The sequence below is a fragment of the Pseudochaenichthys georgianus genome, chromosome 4 (genome assembly GCF_902827115.2).
Source record: "Pseudochaenichthys georgianus chromosome 4, fPseGeo1.2, whole genome shotgun sequence".
NCBI lineage: Eukaryota > Metazoa > Chordata > Actinopteri > Perciformes > Channichthyidae > Pseudochaenichthys > Pseudochaenichthys georgianus.
The window spans coordinates 19,565,065-19,585,053 of record NC_047506.1 but is presented as its reverse complement, the minus strand read 5'-3'; the positions used below and the strand labels follow the sequence as shown (position 1 = coordinate 19,585,053).

Genomic DNA, 19,989 nt, shown 5'->3' with positions numbered 1-19,989 from the left:
ACAGTAGCTTATTTACATATCCCTATCCTTTTTCCCCAATAGAATAGTTAGTTGACTTTGGATGTCTGGAGGCACTACAATTAGTCAATCAAAGAAGCTAAATGTAATTACTTGATGATAAGAGAAAAATATATTTGTGTTACAATTTGCAGCTTTCATCAAGCTCAATCTGGTCATTTTAGTATTACATTTTGCCTGACCTTCAGTGTAGTATTTGTTAATGTTTTATTGTTTGTGCAGCAGATTACATGCCCATTTGAACAGTGTGATTTTGAGTTAACTAATATGATTATTAATCAACAAAAAAGTACAGAAGAGCACAAGAGCACCAAGGCGTGTTTCTCAGTTACTGTATGACAAAATTGGTGGTTAACTGGCTGAGGCCGGGACGCTGGAAGATTAACGGTTTGGCAGTGTACTCTTCACTGTGGATGGTGCGGAAGTACTGATGAGCCAGCGGGAACCTGAGGTGGCTCTAAGATTATCAGAAAGAGAAGCAGACACAATAATAACATTATTTCATTTTATTTCAAACCTTTATTTATCCAGGTGTATCCCATTGAGATAATTGATCTCTTCTTCAAGGGAGACCTGCTCAAGTAGCTTCCACAAATGATGAGTTATGCAGGAAAAAAAGGATCATATGAGACTGGGATGCATTACATCCAATTTCTCAAGAGCATTCTGGATCTGGATCTGGATTAATACTGAGCAGAACCCAGAGGTATCACGCTCAGTGGGGGATGGATGATCCCCGCTAAATGTCTCTTAAAATTTGCCGGAAGCACTCCACGGTTTCTGCGATGACAGCTTCTTCTGGTAGCAAATTCCACTCTCTGATTGTTCTCGGAAAGAAGGAGTATTTAAGAGTGTCACTAGTTGCGAAAATGTGCTCAAAGTTCAAAGAATTGGCTTTGCGGGTTGCACTTCTTCTAACTGGCTCTAGGTACATTGATGCATCAATGGCTGAGATGTTATGGACAATCTTGAAGAAGAGAACCAAACGAGCCAATCGCCGCCTTTCACTTAATTCCACCCAGTTCAACCGCTTGAGCATTTCTGTGACACTGCTGTCCCATTCATAATCTCCAAAAATGAATCTTGCACCTCTTCTTTGTACTGATTCCAGAGCATCACTGTCTTTATCAGTGTAGGGGTCCCAGACCGAGCTGGTGTACTCTAGTTTAGAACGTACTAGGGCCACAAAAGCTGTCTCCTTCAGTTTCTGGGGACAGCGTCGCAGGTTCCTGCGTAGGAAGCCGAGCGAACGGTTTGCCTGTGTTACAATTTGGCCAATGTGTTGGCCAAACTTCAGGTTCTTATGGATTTCTACCCCAAGATAAGGCTGGTGGGTCACCTCTTTTAACACCTGGCCACATAGAGTATAGTTTTTAATGTGCGGGTTAGTTGATCTGCTTGTTCGTAGGATGTAGCACTTACTAGTATTAAAGCACATTCCCCAAGTGTTAGCCCATTCCTGAAGTCTATTCAGGTCACCCTGTAGGTCTTCTTGGTCACTTCCATTTTTAATAGGCCTGTAGAGCAGGCAGTCATCCGCGAATAACCGCACTGTAGATGCTACATGTGACGGCAGGTCATTAATGTAGCATAAGAAAAGCAATGGACCCAGCACAGTGCCTTGTGGGACACCAGAGTCAACGTGAACTGTACTTGATTTCACCCCTTCTACGACTACTTGTTGGCTTCTTTGCATGAGAAAGGTTGTGGTCCAATCAAGTATTGGGCCGGTTATACCCATGTGGGCCAGCTTTAGCAACAGGCGCTGATGTGGAACCGTGTCGAAAGCCTTTGAGAAGTCAAGGATTGCCACATCGACTTGCAATTTCTGGTCATGATATTTTGCCAGGTCGTGCATTGTGACTAGGAGTTGAGTTTCACACGAATGGTTTTGTCGAAATCCATGCTGGAACGGGGTGAGGACATTATGCCTTTCCAGGTGACTCAACAGGTGTTTGCAAATGATGTGTTCCAGGAGTTTACAACATACTACTGTCAGGGAAACTGGTCTGTAATTTGCGGCGATGTGCCGGTCCCCTTTCTTGAATATAGGCGTAACGTTTGCCTGCAGCCAGTCATCGGGTAGATTTCCTGTTTGCAGTGACTGCGTGAATACGCACTTTTTTTTTTTTTTTTTTACCTTTATTTATACAGATAAAATCCCATTGAGATCATTGATCTCTTTTCCAAGGGAGACCTGTTCAAGTAGTTCCACATGAAACATAAAAGCATAAACAGAACAACAAAAGGACATCATACAGCATCATTTACATAATTATCCACATAAACAGGTACCAATAGCTTCTGATTGACTAGCATCCAACCGAGCTTTAAAAACATTTAGTGGCACCAGATTGTTCAGTTTCCATTTAATTTCAGACTATTCCAAGACAGAGGAGCTGCGCATCTAAAAGCTGTCTTCCCTAAGACAGTCCTAGCAGTTGGCACATTTAATAAAACCACAGCATTCGATCTCAGGCAGTAGCCACTTACAATTTTCCGTGAGATCAGGGAGCAGATATAAGATGGAAGTTTCCCTAGCATGGCTTTGTATATAAAAATGTACCAGTGACTGAGCCTCCGTACAGTTAGTGAAAGCAAACCAGCCCTTGCATACAGGGTACAGTGATGGGTTAATGCTTTACAGTTTGTCACAAATCTCAGTGCACTGTGATACGCAGCATCTAACTTGACCAGGCAATTGGCAGGTGCATTCATATACACCAGATCCCCATAGTCCAGCACAGGTAAAAAGGTCACAGTGACTAGCCTTTTCCTGGCCTCAAGCGAGAAACAGGACTTGTTTCTGAAAAAGAACCCTAGCCTAACCCTCAGTTTTTTTAGCAGGTTATTGACATGAAGTTTAAAAGAGAGACAATCATCAAGCCAGATACCAAGGTATTTGTAACAGGCAACAACTTCAAGTTTTGTTCCTTGCGTAGTTACAATATCTAAAACAGACTCTGGTGTCTTTTTTGCTTTTGAAAAGAGCATTACCTTGGTTTTATCCACATTTAAAAGAAGCTTTAGTTCAGAGAACTGAGTCTGAATAGTGTTAAAAACAGCCTGTAATTTAACAACAGCCTCTTTAATGGAGGGACCTGCACAATACATCACAGTATCATCCGCATAAAAATGTAAAGTAGCTTCATCCACATTATCACCTACGCTGTTAATATATATGGAGAATAAAAGTGGTCCTAAAACAGATGAGATGATCAACGGTGTCAAACGCTTTGGAAAGGTCAATAAACAGAGCTGCACTTGAGCAGTGGGCCTATTTGGGGGGCCAGCATTTTGAGTATACGATTGGGTAGACCATCTGGGCCGCTAGCTTTGTTGATCTTAATATTTGCCAGTAGTTTGGTCACTCCTTCAGTCGTGATGATCAGGTCTTCTGTCTGCGGGGCTGGTTCTCCTGATATAGAGGGCTGGCTACCATCATCCTTAGTAAATACAGATTTAAATTGTTTGTTAATGAGTTCAGCCTTGTCTTTGCTGCTACTGTAGAGGTCTTCACCCTCTCTAATAGGGGAGACTCCAATGTTGTCCGCTCCACATTCTTTGACATATTTCCAGAATAGTCTGGTATTGTTTTCAGCAAGACTCTGGGTGAGTGTGTTTTCGATATAGTCCCAGTGTGCACTGCGAAGGTTATTTTGAACATGTTTCTTTTGTTTGCGGAAGTTTTCCCAATCACAAGTTTTGCCTGATCGCTTGGCTTTGTTGTATAACTTCTTTTTATTTTTTATTTGGCGTTTCATGCAGTGAGTGAGCCAGGGCAGGTTGTGCCGTGTGGTAGTGAACTTGGTCGGAATATGCTTATCCATCTGTGAAAACAGTTAGTCTCTGAGCATATTCCAGTTGTCATTCACAGTTCGCTGGTTTTCTGTTCTAACAAATTCTGTGCTGAACACTTCCAGCTCAGTTTGGATGGCTTCCCAGTCTGCTAATGAAAATGTGTAAATTTTTCTCTGTGCTTTCTTTGTATATACAGGATGTATACTAGAGTCCACCATGACAGCACAGTGATCTGATATGCCTGGTATTGTTTGCACATTTTGCACGAGCGTTTGATTTGAAGTGAATATCAAGTCTAATATGTTCTGTTTTCGAGTAGGCTCGAGTTGTACTTGTGTTAGTGAGTATTCTTTGACTATGTCTAAAACATATTGGTTTAGAGCTATGTTGTTTGTCCCTGGTTGTTCATTTTCCCAATCTATACCAGGTGCATTGAAGTCACCACCTAGAATTATAGTTTTTTCTGATGCGTTACCAGGCAATAGAGAAATTGATTTCTGAAGCTCATCCAGTTTGGTGTGATGATCACTTGGTGGTATATAGAAGCTACCAATGTAGAATATTTTGCTTGCTTGGGAAACCTTGACCGAGACCCACATGATTTCAATTTCTGTGTCTGTGGTTGCAATCCTTGTTGCTGTAAAGCCTTCCTTTATGCCGATGAAGACTCCACCTCCGTTTGTATTGCGATCCTTCCTAAAGATAGTATAGTGTTTGGGGAATATTGCACCATTCTTTATGGTTTCATCTAGCCATGTCTCATTCCCAATTATGCAATCTGGTTTGGTGTCATCGATGAGAGCATGCAGGTTGGGGGTCTTGCCCTTTACGCCACCACAGTTGATCAAGATTGTTCGCCATTGATTATGTCTGTTGGTTGTGGTCCCTACAATGTTGTCGGCTGAGTCATCCACAGAGGTTGTATTTATGGTTGACAGGCTTTCACTCACTTCTTGGTCACTGATTTCAGATTGGTTTTCAGTTGTCAATATTACATTGTTATTGGTGGTTGCTGGGTGTCCGTTTTCTCTATATTGGGTTATGGGTTCGAGATCTATTCTTGCTTCCTTAGTTTGACTAGTCGCAGGTTCCAGGGTGGACCGCGAACTCGGAAGACGTAGTTTTTTGACTCGTCGGCTGCTGTTTTTGCCTTGGCCTCCTCGACTTTTTCCTAATGAGTTCACGATCTTCCTTGTTGTAGTCATTTGAAATGCTTATTCTCTGATACTTGTTTTCACAGTTTTTTAGTTTCCTCACATTCTTGAATATTTTCTCTTTATCATCCCTGTTGTTGAGTACAATTTTTAATGGTCTGTTCCGTTTGGGGCCCTGGGTAGCCTGTGTTCCTAGTCTGATAACCTGTTTGGTCTGAAGTTTCCCTATTTCAAAAATGTTTTCACAAAGACTGTCAAAGAACTCTACCGGGGTTTCTTCAGTACTTTCATCTGCTTGGTAAATGATCAGGTTGTTCTCTCTGGATTCACGATCATCTGTTTCCTTCAGCTGTTCATCTCTAGCTTCTTTCATTATTTTCTTAAAGTTTGATGGTGCAGATGTTTCACTTACTTTGGTCATTTCTGCCCAGGTCTTCACTGTGTCGGCATATGAAATGTGCATCTCCATTAGCAGTCAAAATGTGCAAACTACTTATTAAATAAACTGCTGCAGGAGGTACTTATTTAGCTAACACACTTTTTACAATTTTAACTATACCAACATTATTATTTGCTATGACAGTTACTACAACTACAAACAAATATTATGGATATACTACACTGCTTATTCTGTCAATAAAATTACACAGGTGAGTGGTAACATTTTTGATTTAAGTTTGTGACCTCTCACCATCTGCTGTGACGGAAAAGGTGTCCGTCTGCTGGCCTTCACAGGGAGGTAATCACACTTGGTGGTGCTGGGGTTCAAGTCACGTTCTGCAAAACAGATTAAACTAATTTAATATCTTCATTTACCCCCTTTCAAACACACAAATGTGACTGATCAATCACCTGCGCCACTCAGTATGTTGCTGGGCAGCGGGATGGCTGGTCTGGCCCGCTCTCCATCCTGTTTGCTGAAGTTTTCTTTGGCCGTGGTCGAGTAGCACATGCTCGACAGACGGGATGGGCCGAACTGTACGTGGCTCTTGGTCATCAGGTCAGTTCCGGGTACATGAACTGGAAGCGCTGTTAGGCTCAGCTACAGGGGAACAGCCAGCAGCATTATACAATATGGCACAATAGCATCACTGCATAACACTTTAAACTTAACAAACTGCATGAAATCTACTTCAAAGTCTAAAGAAATAGGAATACAAAAGTCAAAATCTACCTAAAGTGAAAAAATTGTTTTATCTTTATGATTAATGCAATTATGTACCAATGAGTATAAATACAAAAACAAATAAGGATGTAGAACATCTGTTATCTCACATCATAGAAAGAGGTTCTGTTGGTCGTGACAGACATCCTCTCTTTGTCGTGGCGGGTATCGGTGTCCCCTTTGGGCAAGGAACTGTAATTGTCGTTCCTCTTTGTCACAACAACTGGATCTTCTAGGTAAAACACATTTGCAAATCGTAAAAATGTAAGCAGTGTATGTATTGGTTAGAAATATGCACTGTGCACACACACATCTTCTGAGTTACCTAAAGTTAATTCTGATGAGAACAAAAATGTATCTCATGAATGTAATGTGCTAAACAATTGCTGAAAAAGCACCAGCTGTTTTACCATTTTCTAGTTGAGATCAAACAGTACTTTACATGTTACTTGTTAGATGCTTTTATCCAAGGGACTTACATACTCAATACTGTGGGCAATCCCCACAGGAGCAATTTGGGTGAAGTGTCTTGCCCAGGGACACAACGACATACAGTGGGACTCGAACTTGCTATCCTCTGATTAGAAGATTAGCGCATTAACCCACTGCGCCACACGCCTCCCACAAGTAACATTTAAAAGCTCAAAAATAATTATTTAATGGGCTAAAGGGATCTTCACTGTGGTAAAATAGGTAATAGATCTCAATTGCCAGATAGAAACAGTGAAAACGCGGGGGCAAAAACCTGTCTGGATATTAAATCTCACCAATCTTGTAGTGAGGGAAGGCTTCTCTGGTTGTGGACGACCATATCGGAGAGAGACTTCCAAGGCTGAGCTTCAAACGCTCCGTCGTCAGCACAGGTGGACTGAATGAAAATCAAAGAAATTGCTTTCATATGCTATTATATTTGTGTTAGAAGAAACTCAACACACGATAATCTGAGCTTCTAAGATTGGCAATATTATTTCTAAAATGTAATATTTTATTATATATTTTTTTATATATTTCAGATCTTTGAGGACTTTGAGTAAATGAAATGTCAATGTTTTCACCAAAAGTCAAATTATGCACTGAGAGCAATAAAGGTCTGAAATAAGATCTGAAGGATGACAAAAGGCCCTATACAGCAATGGTTTCCTGAGTTTGACGTCTGTGTGTTTAGGATGTTAACTGGGTCCCATGGTGGGAGTTTGTCCAGGGAAGCAAAAAGGCTGCAGACCTGCAGCCAGTGGGTCGGCTGAATGACACAGCGTGGGTCGTCTCTCTCTCTACGATGTTCACAGGGTCACCCATAGCCACTCCGGAGTGCTGAGGAAAAACATTGTAAAAGTTGTCACAGTTTTGTGCTTATAACACCCATTTCACGGATAGCTTCATAAATAGGTCCATACTGCTGGCACTGTTGTATACTCAAAGCTGACATTGCTGGTACTTCAGGTCATAGTGTCTTCACTTAGCATGCACATATTTGTGCTGCATTCTAGTTTTACCCTTTTTATTCAGTCTGTTGTTTAACCTAAGTCAGCTTCCCTGGAACTTCTGATAGTTAAAGATTACTAGTTATATTTAAAAAAACAGAATAATAAAACATTTAACACTACTCCTGTGCCTAAACCAGTATAACACAGAGGGATCTGCATCGTTACGGATGTAGATACGTTGAGCTGTGTTAGCTGCTGCTGTGTAACTGAACCTGTGAAAATAGTTGATATTTTATATATTGATTATGTGTTTTGAATATAAAAATCCTAATCTTTAAAGTAACTATAGTGGCTATGTTTTAGTGGTGTAAAAAGTTCAAAACTTTCCCCTAAAATGGATATTATGAGGGAATTTAAATGTAAAAGATCGGTGAAGAAAATATCTACATGTGAGTTGAATGTGAGTAAAAGAAGACTTTTGGTACAGTTTGAAGACTCAGTGCCAAAGTTGTTTCCAATAAAATGTGGTAATATATGTAATACATTTTCTTTTTTACTTTTAAAACCATCGTATGAGTCTTTTCATTCAAGCCATGCAGTGTTTCCTTTGATAGCTCATGTCCAACACTGCTGCTGTTACCTTTTCCACAGGCACAGCTGCTCTGCTCCAGGCTCCCAGGAAGCTGTTGTTGTAATGGGAGAGCAAACTTTGATGGCGCCTGTCCCCTTTGATCGTGGGAAACACTGCTACAGAGAAAAAAGTTAATTATTGCATTCTTTCTTCGGAATTCATAGGTAAACACTCACACAGCTATTCTCACTGTTATTTTGTAGTGTCAACACACTAGTTGCCAGTTCATTTCTAACTGGGTTTTTATTCATGTTCATGTCAATCAAATATGGCTTGACACTGAATCCATACTCAAATATGTATTTAACTTTGTATTCAGAAAATCTAAAATAAATAATGAATGTTGTCACTTACCTAGATGTTTGGCTGAGGCTTTTAAAACAGGACAGCAATTGTGTGGTGTGTAGGAGGCTTGGTTGGTGCTTTCTGGCAGCTTTTCTGCATGCTGGATCGCCTTGGGGGTTTCTATCTGTCGGATGGGAGAGGGAGGGGGCTGGAAAGGCTGGTGGCAGAATTGCTGGGACTGTGTGGTGAGGAAAGCCTCCTCCCCAGGGTCTGTTTGCATCTTGAAGTTAGTCTGTAGCATGGTCCAGGCTGGGATGCGGGTGATTTGTGGCATTTTGTGAGCGTGGTAGGACTCCTTTGCGTCTGTCCGGTACTCCTTGATGTGCCTCAAGTCTTTGTGGTCCACCTGGGCTGCTGTAGGTGGACTAAAAGGTTCTGCTTTCTTGGAAGTAAAAGGCCTGTATTCCTCCTGAAAACGTGTTGAGAATGCATCCGGACGGTCCCTGTCCAGAAATGGGATATTGGAAGACAGGAAGAAGTCTTTGCCCACAGGACGGCCTTGGATCAGTGTTTTCACCACGGCAGACATATTTGATACCACCACTGCCACATTACATTACTGTACTAGCCATCTTCTTCTGCAGCAGGTGAAAAATGCTACAATGCCTCACCATGGAAACCTCTGTGCTATGGAACATGATGATGCTGATACTGTTGCTGCTGCTGTCAGGTGTCCAGTTACCTATAGCCAAATTCAATAAGTGGACTGGACACACATTTATTCAATTGTAACTTTTTATCCAGGTTAACACAAACACATGCTCTCACTCGAGGAATAATCTTGCCAGAAATTAATACATTTTTCTGGTTGTAATTGAGGATCTAATTGTGTAACTACACAGTTATATGTATAATTCAGCATTACCTTATAGCTTACAATATCAACTTGTATGATTCATTTAGCAAATGAGTGAGCAATGCAATTTTATTGGAAGTGTTTTAAGTGTTGCCATTTAAAAACACATTATATGCATATATGATAAATCACACCACATTCAAATAAATACTTATTAACATGCACGTTATATAGCCTATGACATTTATTTTTTAGAAAACCCTGCAAATTAAATATGGACGTTTATTTTTTAGAAAACCCTGCAAATTAAATGTAATCTTATATACAATGTAATGAAATGATACACTGTCTATGCTGGACATACTATAAATTCACGAAATGCATCGTGCATGTTCACAATGCTGCTCTACTTTACAACAGCATGGTGGCAGTCAGGTGAAGCCGTCCAGACCAGGGTCAGACCTGTCACTGAAGGATAGGTCTTCTGCTGTGGGGTATTTCAGTGAACCCCCTTTCAGAAAGAAGAGGAATATAATCGTAGGTGCTCAAACACAAAACCCATTAGCCTATTATCTGTTGTTTAATTAGCCACAAATGCGCACTGTAAACGCTGTGACAGCTCTTAGCATGAGTCACACTGCTCGCTGCCGCCCTCGATTTAGTAGGCTATATATAACAATTTAAAAGTAATATAACATTTATAAAAAATAAATAAGAACAAAAACAATTGTGTAATAATCTTAATATTAATAAAAAATGTACTGAATACATTCACTTCAATAATTGTCGTAACCTTTTAGTTATAATTTACAACGGATTTCATTATTAGGGCCTATATATGTTTGCAATAGTGACTAGATAACAAGTAATATTCATTTTTTTGTTATTTTCTTTTAAATCTGAATGTATTTTTTTCTTCATTTAATTTAAAATATTCGCTCGTAGGCTTTTATTCCCAAGGAAACCAGAAATAGGAAGTGACGTATTGCAGCCTGAGCCTTTTCCGCTCTCTTTTCGTTGAGGCTCAGCTAACGGCCGGGTGGGTACACATTTTGTCTAGTACATATTCATCGAATTGTATTGAACGTGGAGTTGTTGAATGCGATTAAAACAGTATGTGGTTGTCCCATATCGACCGTTAATGTCTTTAAAGTATTTCGCCCTCTGTTAGAAGTCAGAACATAGAGAAAATAGTGACTGAGCGCCACGCTTGTGGTACGCATGTGGCGAGGCCCCGCACCGAGTTCACTCTGATGCTAACATTAGCTAACACATCGATAGCTGCTAACCAATAGCCGAACAACTGGTCACATTAAGGTTGTAAAACGATGGAACGCTTACCATTTCGGTGTTAACGAAAGTGTATGTCTCTGTGTCGTGAACTTCAAAGATGCTCTCAGTTATTGTTTAGTTAGCTGAGTGAACTGTAAGCTAACTTCAGTTTTTCTTTCAGCCTGCAAACATGCAGATCTTCGTGAAGACGTTGACGGGGAAGACCATCACCCTCGAGGTTGAGCCCAGCGATACTATCGAAAATGTCAAGGCAAAGATTCAGGACAAGGAAGGTGAGGCATCACATTTGAGTCGTAACTTGAGGGTGGTCTTGACAGCTTGTTGGCTATCAACGTATACTTAAAAAATATGGCTTTAGACATGTCTAAACTTTCGGTTTAGTATATGTGGAAGATCAATGCTCTGTTATACTGTTACAATCTGCTTTGGATAAAGCCAGTAGACTTGGTATAATGGCAAATTAAATCCCTGCACCATTAGTCAAACTGTTAATTAATTAATTTAGTTCAAAGAACAATATTGTAATTTAAATACAGGAACAAGTGTGTTATTGTTGAGACATTAAAGTAAACCATTTTAGTACAGCTAACCGTATTTTAAACCATTTGGCACTTTGCCTCCAGTACTAAAATAAAATGGTTGATCATGGTAAATTAGTTATTAAGTGTTATTGTGTTTTCAGGAATTCCCCCAGATCAGCAGCGTCTGATCTTCGCTGGCAAACAGCTTGAGGATGGACGTACTCTCTCTGACTACAACATTCAGAAAGGTAACTGCTGCTTTGTGTAAATCCATGTTTTATTATTTTAAAAGTATAAACTGCAAAAGGATTGTTTGTGAAATGCTAAAGTGGAGAGGATTTTCTGTTGTGCTGTCTTTGGATGTGACAACTTCAGCTTGACATCAATTTGTTTGAACTATCCCCCAGAATCCACTCTGCATCTGGTTCTGCGTCTGCGTGGAGGCATCATCGAGCCTTCTCTCAGGATGCTGGCCCAGAAGTACAACTGCGACAAGATGATCTGCCGCAAGTAGGTTCTTAAAAAAAAAAATCACTAAGTAGTTATTTAAATCAATCGGCGTTCAATGCTGCTGTTATTTACTGTGAAGTAATAGGGTTTGACTAAAACACTTTAAACTGCACCCAAAGCTGTGTGGTTTAATTAAGTGATGAACTTCACAAATTAAAAAGGTGGATGAGTAGTTTGATTGCAAGTTGTTGTGGTTAATTGTAAATATTTGCTGAATTGGAAAATCCAGTAGTTTTGCCACTTTTTTCACACTTGGGTCTTAAAACCAGATGCAGTTTTCCCATGTGGCGGCAAAGATATTCCTAAAGTTGCTAGCATAAATAAATATTGTGGTTTTAAGAACTGTATGATCAACTGTTGGTTCAGAAGATTTTACTTAATAGTTGACTCCTGAATGCTTGTTTGACAGGTGCTATGCCCGTCTGCACCCCCGTGCCGTCAACTGCCGCAAGAAGAAGTGTGGCCACACCAACAACCTTCGCCCCAAGAAGAAGCTGAAGTAGACATTTGAACTAAATCGGCTCTATGCCATTTTGTGTTAAAATAAATGTGAGAAAATGGTGCTCCTTGTCTGATTTGTATTTTTATGTGGTGGGAAGAAATTGTATATTTTTGGTTTAGTAAAAATCACGTGTGTAATACAGGATCATAATGCTGTTCAAGGTGATATAAACTGCATTGGAAAAGTAACCAGATTGACTTAGACAAATTCAGTTGGTGCAATACCTTTTTTTTTTTACTTTAGCCAAATGTTTCCAAAGGAAAATTAAGGGTGATTTGGCAACATTTTGTCAAAGGTCTGTTTACCCTCTTATCTGGGTAATTCAGTAACCCTGCTGCTTGGAACTGGCTCGGGTCTAAACTAACAATGGGTGCACTCCAAAAATGGTCTGGCACAGTGCTGGTTAAGAGTGGTTTCAATCTGGCACTCACAATGGTACATTTCGTTGCTGTCTGACTGACTTAGTTACACACGCAAAGTAACAAGTGTCCCAATGCATTTCTAACAATGCCGGTCAGTTTGAACACTTCAGTGCAAGTAAAGGACTTTTTTGTGCTGGATTATAAAACAAGAGTTGTTTTCCTTGCCCTCCCCTCCCAAATACCACATCAGTGACTTTACATGACTGGGTTTTAATGTCAAACAGTTCTATACAAATATAAGGAACTCATCTCACATTTTCTAAATATTGTACCATACAAACACAAGCTTAGTTATTCTTATAAAAGATCAAAACGGCGTCTGAAGGACCAATTTTTCCTCTTATTGACCAACACTTCAAGGAAACGAACTAAAGCAACGTGCGGTCATTTGGGTCTTACTGAAATGTCAAATGTAGACACAGCAATTATAATAAGTTCGATTTAAAACATCTGAGATGAAGTTGTGTTTTCTCCAGTTAAGTGGCTTTATCATGGCAGGTGCATCTTTGGTACTGCATTTTCTTTTGAAGCTGTAGCTTTTGTTTTTTTAAAGGCCTTATTCCAGTGTATACAGTATAAAAAGGAATCCACTCCGATATTTAAAACATTCTGTATACTATACCACTTTTTTTTTTACAATGTCCCTCATCCTGCCTCTATTTGTGGTTTAGATTTCTGCATTTCCCAGAATGCATTATCCCTTTCAATAAGGGGTTTTAACATTTATGCAATCCAGGGCAGCCATATTGAAACAATATGTACACCAGTAGCAGATCCCTGAATAGTCTCAAATATTCTGTAGATTTCTTCTTAAACTTTTTTGAAACCTACAATATTACTGAAATTGCTGTTGCAGCCTGGTGCTCCCATTTCTGTGTACACAGAAATATCATGTATGTACAGTGTTGTTGTGCATTAGTGATACACTGGAATAAGGCCCTTGTGAAGCAAAGTGTTTGTGACATCAACCATGATGAGCTCGTGCAGAGGCGGCGATGGCCTCTACAATTTCTCCATGCTCAATATAAGGCTGGGCACAATCTGGTGGCGAAGCCATTAATAAATCCAATTGTGAAAAAGCACTTCTGATGATGAAACTGAGGAGAAAAAGGCTTTACAGAAGTCTTATAACCTGACCTGTAAACTATTATCAGTCATCTAAGCTAAACACATTATTGCTAATTAAATAATTCTTACATGTAGCAGCTGATGTCAGAACTCCAAAATGGTTTATCAACTTGTCAAATTGATGAAAATAACATTAACTGCCAGTACTGATTTTAGGACAGTAAATGTGATATGTTTGTGCAATCTTGTAGGACTGGAAATCTAACTCAAACTATATATTAAACAGTGTCATTATAAATAAACCATCAGTTATTTAGGGTTCGTACGGTCATTGAAAACCTGGAAAAGTCATGGAAATTCAAAATGCAAATTCCAGGCTAAAATTGCGTCAAATATAATTTACATTTTATCTAATCGCCGAAATAATCTGCGGTCGCGAGCTGTTATGTGCCATCATGACGCGCATGGTGTTATTTTTTAATATATGAAACGCGAGCTGTGTGCTCGAGTCTTCCTGCCTGTCGGCTGAACTCTGCTGCTCCGGGATGAGGGTCAGGTACATTAGCTACGGTGCGTTCGTTAACTGTGGGGAGTCACGGCCCCTACACACGGCGGCGTGCGTGGCACACTGTGGCACAGACTGCACCGCTGGTGAACAGCTGTTAGAACGGGCCGTTCAGGTGTTCAGAGCAGAGCGGCAGAGCGTGATGTGAACTGAACAGTTTTTCTGTCGCAATATCATTTAAGGAATCGTTGAGCTAGCTAGCTAGCATACATTGTCACTATCTGCTGATAGATTTAGATTTAGCCTTCGTTTTCTAATAGTTTTTTTCATAGGCTATAAACGGAGGTGGTATAAGTAGATATTGTGCTAGAGTAAAAGTAGAAGTACTCAGATCTTGTGCTTTAGTAGAAGTACTCAGATGTTGTTCTTAAAAGTAGAAGTACTCAGATATTGTACTTGAGTAGAAGTACTCAGATCTTGTACTTTAGTAGAAGTACTCAAATATTGTACTTTAGTAAAAGTAGAAGTACTCAGGTCTTGTACTTGAGTAAAAGTAGAAGTACTCAGGTCTTGTACTTGAGTAAAAGTAGAAGTACTCAGATAAGTAAAAGTACTCAGATCTTGTACTCGAGTAGAAGTACTCAGATCTTGTACTTTAGTAGAAGTACTCAGATATTGTACTTTAGTAGAAGTACTCAGATCTTGTACTTAATAAAAGTATAGTACTCAGATGTTGTACTTGAGTAAAAGTAGAAGTACCAGTGTAGGAATACTCTATTACAGTAAAAGTCCTGCATTCAAAATGTTACTCAATAAAAGTACAAAAGTATTATCATCAAAATATAGTTAAAGTAGCGACAGTAAAAGTAGTCATTGTGCAGATTGGTCCGTTTCAGAATAATATATATGATATGTTTTATAATGATTGATCATGAAAGTGTTCTCAAAGCTGGTAAAGGTGCAGCTAGTTTGAATGACTTTGTATACTGCAGGGTAGCTTGTGGATTTACTCCAGGTGGAACTAAAGTCTGATTTAACACTTGATTATATTTCACATCATTCATCCACATCTGTAAAGTAACTAAAGGTATTCAATACATGTAGTGGAGGAAAAGTACACCATGCACCTCTGAACTATATAGTGGAGTAGAAGTACAACATGTACCTCTGAACTATATAGTGGAGTCAAAGTACACCATGTACCTCTGAACTGTAGAGGAGTAGAAGTACACCATGTACCTCTGAACTGTAGAGGAGTAGAAGTACACCATGTACCACTGAACTGTAGAGGAGTAGAAGTACAAAGTAGCAAAACATTGAAATACTTAAATAAAGTACAAGTATCTCAAAATTGTACCCAAGTATAGTACTTGTTGAGTTTATGAACTTAGTTACTTTACACCAGTGGCTATAAAAGATAGAAAGACTAAGCCTTGCACAGAGGCATGAAAATGCATTTTCAAAATGCTCAACAGTGCTGCCAAAATTATAAACTGACTGCTACACAATTAAAATAAATGCTTTTATATATTTCTACTAGATGTGACTCTTTGGCGTTTCTGTTATTAACACTGCTGCTTTAGTTGTTCTGACTGCTAAAATCATCTGTTATTCCTCATTTTAAAATCATCTCGTCACCTTTTTCATTCCTGATGAGTTTGCATCCCTGACTACAGTTGCTTCAGCGTGTAGAAGCTAGTAAGCCTACTATTTGATTTGTTTTAGATAGGCACTACATGTTTCATATGCAGACCTTATTTTCCTGTTCCATGTTCAAATAAAACATTTTCAGTGGTAATTTTTTTTTGATAATGGAAAATGAGGTGAAGGTCATTGAGTAGTCATGGAAAAGTCATTGGTGAAAAAGTGTATGAATCCTATACAACCCCTAAAAGCAATAATTGTAAGTTACGGTAATTAAAGGGTTCTGGTGGATTAACTGGTAGTTTATTATATTACCATCACGTTGACATGTTAGTAGGATTGTGGCAGTTACTGCATATTGAGCTGCCCATTATTTGTACCTATATTACGTCAAATGATGTATTCAATAACTCATCGGGGGTATCGTTAGATACTGTGCATCAGAGTCAGCATACAAAGCTGACAGACAACTGAATTGAGTACCTATTTACTAAAACCACTGCATTTGTGCTTTTTACCTCGAGCACCGTCAGGTTGAAGCCTGCTAAATTTTGTGCACACAAGCAGCTTCAGATTCCTCGGCAGCTACGGGGCTTCTTCAGATCTCATGCAGTGCTCTCTTTGTGATCTATGCTCTGTGGGTTATTTTTACTGTTATGGTATGTGTTAGTGTTGAGCAAAGAAGAACATGTACATAAAGTAGAACCGGATGATATTGTGGACATTGACACATGTAAACAAAACAAACTTGGCACAAACATAATCAAGTGTAGCCCCAGGTTCAACTCAGCAGGGTGGGAACATAGTGTCTCTGTCCACAGCCACATGTCTGGACCTCTCCTTCAAATGCTGATCAACCCGGTAGCAGCTTGAATTTAGCAGAACATTGGGTGATAGCAATCTCTAATTTCTCATTCTGACAGTGAGTAACCCATCAATGAATAATATAATATAGTGGTGAGAAAAGAGCAGTCCTTATGAAACATGGAGAAAAAAGGTTGTACAATGGCAGGACACATTTGGGTAATGTTTTTGAATCTATTAGTTTGTTTTGTTCTGGCTGGTGTGAAGCAAGTCCAGCCTGCTGATGGTCAACTGGAGCTGGAGTTATTCAGGTTTGTTTTGCCTCGATGTATGCTGACCTCACTCTTCCTGGGTACGTCTCCACAGTGTTTAATGAACGATGTCTTCAACATGAACTGTACTCAAAGTTGTTATTGTGTAAAAGTAGACATTTCTATTACTTGCAGTGACTTTTGAGTTCTACAAAACCTTGTGAGAAAATACATATCTATAAATGTTATCTACACAGGGCTCACTTCAGATTTGGGCTGTTTAAGACTTCTGCCAAACTGAAGTGAACAAAACATTTATGGACAGTTTTATTGTTGTTTCTATAAACCAGAGGTGCAGAATTATGATCAAATATAGGTATTAAAATGTAATTGCACATGAACCTTTATTTTTCAACCATCTCAAGTTTTAATACGTGTGATGTTTTGGGACTGCAGGATCACTGTCCCTGCAGGAAAGCGGCGCACTGCTGGCTTTTAATAAACACTGTCCGGAACTTATTTTGCTTCTTTCCTAGTTTTTCTGCCACTTAATTCAGTAAAGGAATATACTTATACAAGTGGATCACCCTCTCTGTATTAAATAAAGATACAGTACATCACATAAAAACTGAATAACGGGTACGAAATGTCTACTTTTGCAAAATAGCAAGCACAGAATTAATTTTGGTTTAATTCCTCAAGGTGCTTTAACTATGTTTTTATATCAATAAATGATTACCTCAGTCCTTTGGGGCATCAGTAAAATTACCATAAACAATTCAGACCATTCAGGAGTCACTACTCAGCATTTCACATTGTAAACCGTCAGATACTGACAGAATACGCTGGACTGCTATAGCATCACACAGAGGAGAGTGCTGCTGTTCTGGAGATAATTGATGGAAAGCTTTCAGAGTGTTCATTGATGGCAGATAGTGAAAAGAATAAAAACCTGGTGTATAAATCCTGTTATCCTCTTCAGGGGCTAAATGACATGCAGCTGCTAGGATCAAGGATATAGAGAAACAAGCTATAGTAGCAAGTTGAACCACACTGTCAACTGTTTATGATAATTATACCGAGGCTCCAGTATTAATGTCACAATACTGTTTTATTCTGCACATAGCACCTTAAAGAGGATTCTGATACCTGCCGTTTACCTGCACTGATCTTATAAACACAGATCCATGGAGGTAAACACCAGTAAAGGTTCCTCCATAGTGCTTTGATGGTTGCTCTCCTGATAAACCAGTAAAACACAAATCAAAGCGCCATGGTTGGAACCAGAGCCGACTGTGGAGATGCAACCCGACTGCAGCTATTTGTCGATGAGTTTTGCCAGGCTCTGTCTCAAGTCGTTCAGGTCGCAGATTTTGACGTCCAGAACCTCGATGATGCGCTGGACCTCAACCTCCGCCTGGTTCTGCTCCTCCCGGCTGGACGCCAGCGTCTTCTCAGTACTCTGGACCCGATCCTCCAGGTCGCTGTTGAGTCTCTCCAGATCCTGTACACACATGAACTGTTGTTAGTACAGTTTTATACATCTGCATGGAGATATGGATATATATTGTCTGCATGGGTTGGTGTTCAATTTGCATTCCTTCTTTGAATTCTTTTGACCTGCAACCAGAACTCTTAACAATGTATAATGAATTTGGTTTTGGGATGTACATTACAGAGCTGTATTGTAAACCACCCTGGTCAAGAATGTCTACAAATGTAAGCCTGGACTACCCTGATTCCTGCTGTTATATCTGCCAGCTCTGTACTTAACAATATGCTGATATAAGTGGGATGAGTGTTAACAAAAATGACATGTGCTATGGTCAATGCTTTTCTCCTACCTGTGTGGTTCCCCTATTGAACTCTTGGGCACACTGATTATCAATACTCAAAATTAGGGTATAAATATTTGTGCATGTTTATATCGGCTAGCTTAGTATAGCATGAGTACAATGTATCCTAGTGTAAGTCGACACACCTTTAATCTTTATCGGAAGTATCGTGTATTCTGTGAACATGAACATTTATATAGTACTGATGCATACACTAACAATGACTAAAACTGCCAATTCAAACTGGAGCAGATAACACTAGCAGCAGCAGCCGTCGTGGAACAGCTTCAGAGCAGGTACCAGTAAAGCACTGGTATCTCAAAAAACAGTCCAGCATTACTTAAATGCATGTAAACTCTCACTCCTTGTGTGGCTGCACACTGATATAAAGTTTTCAGAGGATGTCATAGTATATAAACTGTTTATATTGTACATTTAAAATGTGCAATTTTGAGTAATAGGAGGTTATTCTGTATGCCAAATGCACCAATGAATAGATTATGGAAGTTACCCAAGGACAGCAAAGGTCATATATGAATATACATAATTCACAACTGACACCACTGCTCAAAATGATGGAGAACCTAATTAGGGCTATGCAATATGCATCAGGTATTATCCCCTGCGTTAGCATGGCGACTTGACACTATTAACTTCTTCTTGAAGTATGAGTTCTCCTATACTGATTCTCTGCTGCAGGTCTGCACTGTGCTGTGCTGCTTTGTACGGTTTCAGCCACAGTATCAGCACTTGGATGTTCCTCCCCGTTTGGTTTTTAGAGCAATAGAAAACAACCTATTAGCATTCTTCACATTTTTTATGACATACTTTACAATGGTCTGTTGAATAATATACTATACAAGGAAGCTTCTAGTCTAGCATGCACACCCATATCAAACCATCTGAGCCATGTTAAAATAAACCTTATATGGTGAAGATAACAGAACCAGATACATCAGTAACATATAAAACACACAATGAACATTTCCAATATGAATATAGTACAAATCATAAAACAGTTAATACTGGAATAAGGACTTGAACAGAAATGCTGTGAAGACTGACGTGTTGAACTCTTTGCAAATGAATCGCAAGCATCAGAAAATAATGTCTCTGTTCACACGGAAGATGAAATGCTTTCATCTCCCCGTCAATGAAAGTGGATTTCCTACTTTTGACAATGCAGGTGAGAAATACAAAAACAATGAACCAGTTCTATTTCTCATATTTCATGAGTCTGTTGTAGAAGTTCTGAGTTAGAATGTCCTAAGACACATTTTCTTTGATGATTTTCCGTATT

General features: G+C 39.4%; 3 protein-coding genes across 4 annotated transcripts in view; 1 reads left to right on the top strand and 2 right to left on the bottom strand.

Annotated features, from left to right (window-relative positions):
- Nucleotides 1–318: 318 nt before the first annotated feature.
- LOC117445074 (uncharacterized) lies at nt 319–9,500 on the bottom strand. 2 transcript variants are annotated; one of them, XM_034080475.2, is made up of 8 exons: nt 8,548–9,500; nt 8,203–8,309; nt 7,361–7,449; nt 6,906–7,006; nt 6,249–6,370; nt 5,826–6,015; nt 5,665–5,750; nt 319–475 (listed from the first exon to the last, which is right to left on the bottom strand). In XM_034080475.2, exons 1-8 carry the CDS (start codon nt 9,065–9,067, stop codon nt 347–349), a joined length of 1,344 nt encoding a protein of 447 aa, XP_033936366.1. In that variant the 5' UTR covers nt 9,068–9,500; the 3' UTR covers nt 319–346. The 2 variants fall into 2 exon arrangements, with proteins under 2 accessions (XP_033936366.1, XP_071059009.1); XM_071202908.1 differs by lacking the exon at nt 319–475 and adding an exon at nt 5,336–5,411 and having other exon boundaries at nt 8,548–9,186.
- Nucleotides 9,501–10,273: 773 nt separating this feature from the next.
- Nucleotides 10,274–12,221, top strand: uba52 (ubiquitin A-52 residue ribosomal protein fusion product 1). Its single transcript, XM_034080478.1, has 5 exons — nt 10,274–10,373; nt 10,788–10,899; nt 11,310–11,396; nt 11,556–11,658; nt 12,068–12,221. Exons 2-5 carry the CDS (start codon nt 10,797–10,799, stop codon nt 12,159–12,161), a joined length of 387 nt encoding a protein of 128 aa, XP_033936369.1. The 5' UTR covers nt 10,274–10,373; nt 10,788–10,796; the 3' UTR covers nt 12,162–12,221.
- Nucleotides 12,222–16,080: 3,859 nt separating this feature from the next.
- Nucleotides 16,081–19,989, bottom strand: part of LOC117445075 (homer protein homolog 3-like) — a 41,662-nt gene continuing 37,753 nt past the window's right edge. Inside the window, exon 11 of the mRNA XM_071202909.1 lies at nt 16,081–18,358. Coding sequence (XP_071059010.1) covers nt 18,173–18,358 — 186 coding nt within the window. The 3' untranslated portion in view covers nt 16,081–18,172. The remainder of the gene's footprint in view (nt 18,359–19,989) is intronic.

Coding starts and splice junctions, on each gene's coding strand:
- LOC117445074 (XM_034080475.2), bottom strand. CDS start 9,067: ATGTCTGCCGTGGTGAAAACACTGATCCAAGGCCGTCCTGTGGGCAAA. Junction 6,371..6,905: donor CTTCCCTCACTACAAGATTG/GTGAGATTTAAT, acceptor TGTTTTACCTAG/AAGATCCAGTTGTTGTGACA. Junction 476..5,664: donor CTTTTCCGTCACAGCAGATG/GTGAGAGGTCAC, acceptor TGATAATCTTAG/AGCCACCTCAGGTTCCCGCT.
- uba52 (XM_034080478.1), top strand. CDS start 10,797: ATGCAGATCTTCGTGAAGACGTTGACGGGGAAGACCATCACCCTCGAG. Junction 10,900..11,309: donor AAAGATTCAGGACAAGGAAG/GTGAGGCATCAC, acceptor TTGTGTTTTCAG/GAATTCCCCCAGATCAGCAG. Junction 11,659..12,067: donor GACAAGATGATCTGCCGCAA/GTAGGTTCTTAA, acceptor CTTGTTTGACAG/GTGCTATGCCCGTCTGCACC.